We start from the raw sequence: 6,574 nt of genomic DNA on the forward strand, positions 1-6,574 counted from the left end.
GAAAAGTAATTGTTGTTTCCTGTTATTTTGTTGTTAGAGTTGGGATTCTGTTCTTGTGGCTATCTTCTTTTAGTTTTGTTGAAGGATTACTTTCTTGCTTTTTCTAGGGCATAATTTCCCTCCTTGTGTTGGAGTTGTTTCTTTATTTTCCTTTGAAGGGCTGGATTCATGGAAAGTTATTATGTGAATTTGGTTTTGTCATAGAATTCTTTGGTGTCTCCATCTATGGTATTGACAGTTTTGCTGGGTATAGTAGCCTGGGCTAGCATTTGTATTCTCTTAGGGTCTGTATAACATCTGTCCAGGATCTTCTGGCTTTCATAGTCTCTGGTGAGAAGTCTGGTATAATTCTAATAGGCCTGCCTTTATATGTTACTTGACCTTTTTACCTTGCTGCTTTTAATATTCTATCTTTATTTAGTGCATTTGTTGTTCTGATTATTATGTGTCGGAGGAATTTCTTTTCTGGTCCAGTCTATTTGGAGTTCTGTGGGCTTCTTTTCTGTTCATAGGCATCTCTTTCTTATGTTTGGAAAGTTTTCTTCTATAATTTTATTGATGATATTTACTGGTCCTTTAAGTTGAAAGTCTTCATTCGCATCTATACCTATTACCTGTAAGTTTGGTCTTCTCATTGTGTCCTGGATTTCCTGGATGTTTTGAGTTAGGATCTTTTTGCATTTTGCCTTTTCTTTGATTGTTGNGTCCATGTTTTCTATGAAATCTTCTGCACCTGATATTCTCTCTTCCATCTCTTGTATTCTGTTGCTGATGATTCCTGGTCATCTATGGTTCCTCATTTCTTTCCTAGGATTTCTATCTCCAGAGTTGTCTCCTTTGGGTTTTCTTCATTGTTTCTACTTCCATTTTTAGATCTTGGATTGTTTTGTTCAGTTCCATCACCTGTTTGGTTGTGTTTTTCTGTAATTCCTTAAGGGATTTTTGTGTTCTCTCTTAAGGTATACTACCTGTTTAGTAGTGTTTTCCTGTAATTCTTTGAAGGAGTTTCGTGCTTCCTCTTTAAGGGCTTCTAACTGTTTAGCAGTGTTCTCCTTTATTTCTTCATGTGAGTTAAGCATTAGCTCTTCTTAAAATCTTCTACCAGCATCATGTTATATAATTTTAAATCCGAATCTTGCTTTTCGGGTGTGTTGGGGGTATCCAGGACTTGCTGTGGTGGGTGAACTGGGTTCTGATGATGCTGAATGATCTTGGTTTCTAAGATTCTAATATTTTCCTTTTTCAATCTTGTAATCTCTGTTGTTAGATGTTCTAGCTGTCTCTTCTTGGAGCTTGTTCCTCTTGTTATTCTGTTAGCCTCTGTCAGCACTCCTGGGAGTCCAACTCTCTCCTGAGTCCCAGTGGTCAGAGCACTCTCTGTTGGCAAGCTTTCCTCTTGCAGGGAAGGTCCACAGAGGTCTGGAGCTCAGATCCACCTCTTAGCTGAAGATGAAGGCCCAAAGGGACCCTGTCTAAGAAGCTCTGTTGCTTCTGTGGCCCATGTGATCTCCTGTGTAGACTGGTCTCTGAGCGACCTGGGATACAAGATTGGACTCTCACCTGAGTCCCAGGGGCAGAACCCTCTTAGGAGGCTGACTCTCCTTAGTGATCCTAAGATCCTGGGTGTGCTAGGGCACCTGCGGCTAGGAGAGTCCTCTGGGGACTGTGGGGCCATCTGTGAAGTTCACGCCCAAGGTGGCATGTGGCTGGCACTGACTGAAATGAACCCTAGCAGCTGGTCAGGGGGGTTTCTGTGTCCCTGTTTCTGATGGCACAAGCCCTTCTGGGCTGTTTTGGAACAGATGTTGAGTTCCACTCACCAGTGATCCCAAGATCCTCGGTGTTCTAGGGTGCCTTTGGTGTGGGGACCTTGGGACAGTCTGCTGAGATTGCACCCGAGGTGTCAGGGGATGATGGCGGGGGGGGGTGGAGTTTAATGAATTTGATGATCTGATCTGTTCCTTGTAACGGGACTAATTAATGAAGAGTTTAAGACCAGCTATATTGCATAAGCAGTGAACTATTATTTCTTAAATAGCCTTTTAACCAAGCTCTTGCTACTGGATTACCCAAGCCTTTTACATGGTGGTTCCTACTGGAGGGACAGCCACAGGTGATGAGCACATGCCTTTAGGGAGTTTGGTCCAATGTCCTGTAGTCCAAAGCCCAAAACCTCTTGGTTTCTCAGCCCTTGCTCAACTTTCAGTTTGACAGTCTTAACTTTGGTCTAATTCCCTGCTTCTCAGGTGAGTCCAGCCTTTATCTCCAGTTACTATCACCATGATGCTTATGAGAAAAAGAAAAGGTCAAATCCCTTTCTTTGACATTCAAGACAAAACTATGTACACAATGGGTAGTTAAATTGAACCCTGGTTATCTCAGTTGGTTGTACCTAGTTTCCACACAGAATGGGTGATTGGCACAGGTCCCCCATTTGTATCTACTTACTTCTCAGGTAAGAAGTGTGTTCCTTCATCAAGTACTTTTAGTTTAAACCATGATTTATTAAATCATTGCATCCTTTCAATATTTACAAGTTGTGAAGCAAAATTTTAAAGGGTCAATCTTTCTGTTAACTCTTGGTTTAAACCTAGGTTAAACAATGATCTCTTTCACTTTGCAAGGTAGAATTTAATTTAATTTTTTTTTGATCTAGATTCTGTCCCTTGGAAGGCAAATAACTGTAGATATTTTTTTAAATACTGTGCTACATGTTGATATAAAAGGATAATTCCTCAAGCACATTTATTTGATTATCCTGCAAATCTGTCAGCCAGCGACTGTCCGCTTTCATCCACCTTCATTCTTCCTGACTGAGCAGCTCTCTCCATAGCAACTAGAAATGTCTCTGGGCTGAAGTAACCCTCTCCAGCTCTCAGCACACAGTTAAGGAATTTTAAAACGGAGAACTGTGGGACCACAAAATGCTCTCAGAAATTTAAAGGCCCAGGGAGCTCAAGATAAACAACTATTTCTCTTTCTTGAGGTAAGTGCTGGGTTTAGAAAGGTCTATGTTACAATGTCTCTTTTTAAAATGCTAGCATACAAGTCTGAACCTGTTGTTTAAGCCATAAAGATAATCTCAGGATCTTGTTACTACCCTGGAGGGCATTTCTGGATCGTCTCTGGATACTGCAAGAGACCCTGTTAACATTTTGGACTCCTTAAACAATCAATTCACGACTTCATTTTCTGCATAAATTCTGATTGACTCTAAGGCGTTTTCCCAAACTTTCAGAGAGTATAGAGTAAGTAGATTTATCATCCTTCTGGGGTCTTGGAATTTTTCAGATTTAGTTCATTCTCTAGTGTCTTGGTGGATGGTTTTACTAAGCTAAAAACTAACTAGTGTTTCTTGAATGTCACTATTTTTCTCTAGGGCATTGTCCTCTTCAAAGGCTTCTGACTCAGTGGGATATTGGAAATGTATTAAAAGTAATTTTCTCTTTAATGCTCTCCACTGACTGCATAGAATTTTTTTATGGTGTTGCAGCTCACTCTGGGTCCTGGGCCAGGCCCTGGCTGCAGACATGGAAAGTGCACTCTTATTTAACCATTTGACTGATTAGTGCAGACAGTTTCCTGCCCACTGTGAGGTGGGAAGTTTCCTGCCTGGTCTTTGGGGTTATAAGCCGCATGCAGACCCCCTGTTGTTGCAAATCAGCTCAGGCACCCAATTAGTGAGTCATTTCAAACATGTTGAAAGTCTTGAAGGCTTTATTTTCCCTTTTCTACCACAGGAATCCCTCTGGTTGTAAGTTTATCCTGCACGAAGCCTCCCGTTCACCCCCAGAGCAACTTAAGCCCGAGTGGACATGTGCTTCTGGACCAACCTTTCAGTGTGGATGATCCTACTGTCCCACTCCCTCAGCCTCATTTCCTCTACTGAGACCAGCAAAGCCCTCACTCAGGATAGCAGCAGAGCTGGGAGCCAAGGTCTGCTAGAAGTTCTGAGGGTTCTCTCTGCTGGTGACCACTGGTCCCTCAGCCATCCACAAAGCCTCATCAAAATTCTGTTGGAGAGGACTGGGTGTCCACAGAGAACAAATGGGACACAAGGAGACTGCAAGCTGGTTAGTGAAATAAAGTGGGGTCGGGTACTAAGAATTGCTCCAAAGGGAACAGTGGACCACATAGAGATGGATTTATCACAATGAAATGACATGCAAAGTTCATATGCAAGCTAGAAGTGCAGTGTCAATAATGTCCCGAATCTTCCTTAAAACAAATCATCCACAAGGGATTTTTTTCAGTTGGGAAAATAGTGTTTAAGCTTTCTAGAGCCTCTCTGCTTCTTTAGGGGCACTGGCTTGCTGATGAATGCTTGGCCCTTCCTTCTTTCTGCTTTTCTGAGATCCTTTTATTTTTGCCCTGTAGTGACCATGGACCATGTTAGACAGAGGCTAGTGATCTTCTGTGAGACAATCACAGCATTCTGATATTTGCCTGACATTCAGTTCCCGAACGTGAACTCCTAGGTGTCAGTTAGTGTTTGTGAATGTCTGTGTGGCCCAGAGTTAGCGCCTTGATAGTTATTAGCAGCAAGCATTCAGAACTTCAGGAAAGAAGTGCCACGTTTAGAGTTGAAACTGTTCCCATGCCTCCCAAGACCTATCCCACAGCCTTCCCTCCAGCCTTCCTTCTCCTGACCTAACAAATGAACCCTACCCTGTCTTCTCACCAGAATCATTTGTGCAGCTTACACCTAGTTACTGCGTCCAGGCTTACACACAGTTACTACATACAGGCTTACACACAGTTACTGCGTACAGGCTTACACACAGTTACTGCGTACAGGCTTACACACAGTTACTGCGTACAGGCTTACACACAGTTACTGCGTACAGGCTTACACACAGATACTGCGTACAGGCTTACACACAGTTACTGCATACAGGCTTACACACAGATACTGCATACAGGCTTCCTCCGTCCCAGGCTGAATCTTGATTTGCCTAGGATGGTTGTGATGTTGTTGATGATGATGATTAGTTCCCTTCTCTGTCTCTGTCTCTGTCTCTGTCTCCCTCCCTTTCTTCCCCTTCCTCTCCCTCCCTCTCGCCCTCCTCCTCACTCTCTCTGCCCCTCTCTCTTTATTGATTCTTTGTGAATTTCTCATCATGCACCCCAATCCCACTCATCTCCCTGTCCTGTTAAACCTACCCTCCACCCTTGGAACCCTCCGGAGATTGTTTTAGCATGAAAATGGGGGGACTACTAATTCCAGGGTTTGGTTGTTGTAGGGGGAGGTTCATCAGGTTCCACTGTGGGTGTTTGAGGTCCCTGGAGGAGGTCCGTCAAGTCTCACTGTGGAAGAGAACCCGGGTCTTAAAATAACAGCGCACAAAATCCCTCTTTGCCACCCCATCCTGGATCAATGAGGTTTTAAAGGAAACGCCTGTAGATTTATAGATAAGTTGAAAGCATGTAGAAGCAAACCAGAAGTGCAGGTCTGCCTCCAAAGTCAGTCTGGATTGTCCTTCTCCGTCCCGCAGAGATCTGAGCTGAGGATGGGGTGGGGGTGTGCATTTCCTGGCCACATGTTTTTTGGTTTTATCCTTCTTGTGACAGAAAGGGTCTTGCACAGATAGAATGCTTTCTTTGCTCTTTGTGAATGATAAATAATGCCATAATTATTAAAACACCCAATGGTTCCCAGAGGAGATGTGTTATAATAGGCAGCTCGTCTGTGATGACACTAATAGATATAGATAGTAACAACAGACATCCCACTGGAAATAACCAGGAGTCAGATCTTATTAATTTCCGCTGAGAATCTGCTTCAGGGCTATGATCTTCTTTAATGACATGAAGTGACTTATTAAGGCTGGTTAAATATTGGCTTTGCCGGGTGAACATAAACAGGCAAGACTGTTCTCCATCTTTGGAACTGAAGAGGAGGGAAGGGGTATTTTATCATATTTTTAGTGACATTATAAGGGTTTGGCTGTTTGGCTTCCACTTGAGTTATATCTGTTTCAGGCTTGGAAATGCCCAGTCTAAGAGTGTTGCATCTTAGGGCTGCTTATTCTCTTGCTCTGGGAAACTGAAGAGAAGGGAAACTGATAGGAGAGGGCTTGTCTTTCCTTAATTTTCCTTTTGTAAGACGCCTAAGAAACATTTTCTTGTCCTTCATGAAAAGCCACCGGAGGAAAGGTCATCCAGTTGCACCAACATTCGGGTTCTGGCACAAAACCTCAGGGTTTGGCTTTGTTGTTGAGTCCTTTCATTAATTTAAGACATATTGTTGACAGGTCATGCTCATGTTAGATATTCTGTGGGAAACCAGGAGAGCAAGGGGTGGGTTTGTATCTCTGTGTCTGGGGAAAGAAAGGCTGAGGTGGTATCATAGAAATTCTGAGAAGGAAAAAAGGTAAAGTGGAATTAGAAAAATCAGTATGAGGTATCTGAGAACATGGAGAATTTAAAAATAAAGCCATTCAAGTTCAAGTTGTAGTTTAAAAAAATGAAGTTTGGTCCTGATTTTCTTCTTCTTCTTCTTCTTCTTCTTCTTCTTCTTCTTCTTCTTCTTCTTCTTCTTCTTCTTCTTCTTCTTCTTCTTCTTCTTCTTCTT

At 42.6% G+C, this 6,574-nt stretch overlaps 1 protein-coding gene across 1 annotated transcript in view; it reads left to right on the top strand.

Moving 5' to 3' along the window:
• Nucleotides 1-2,858: 2,858 nt before the first annotated feature.
• The window catches only part of Slc39a12 (solute carrier family 39 member 12), a 104,226-nt gene continuing 100,510 nt past the window's right edge, over nt 2,859-6,574 (top strand). Inside the window, exons 1-2 of the mRNA XM_021194554.2 lie at nt 2,859-2,986; nt 3,741-4,073. Of these exons, the coding sequence (XP_021050213.1) occupies nt 3,816-4,073 (258 nt within the window). The 5' untranslated portion in view covers nt 2,859-2,986; nt 3,741-3,815. The remainder of the gene's footprint in view (nt 2,987-3,740; nt 4,074-6,574) is intronic.

This window comes from Mus pahari, chromosome 3 (assembly GCF_900095145.1).
Source record: "Mus pahari chromosome 3, PAHARI_EIJ_v1.1, whole genome shotgun sequence".
Taxonomy (NCBI): Eukaryota; Metazoa; Chordata; class Mammalia; order Rodentia; family Muridae; genus Mus; species Mus pahari.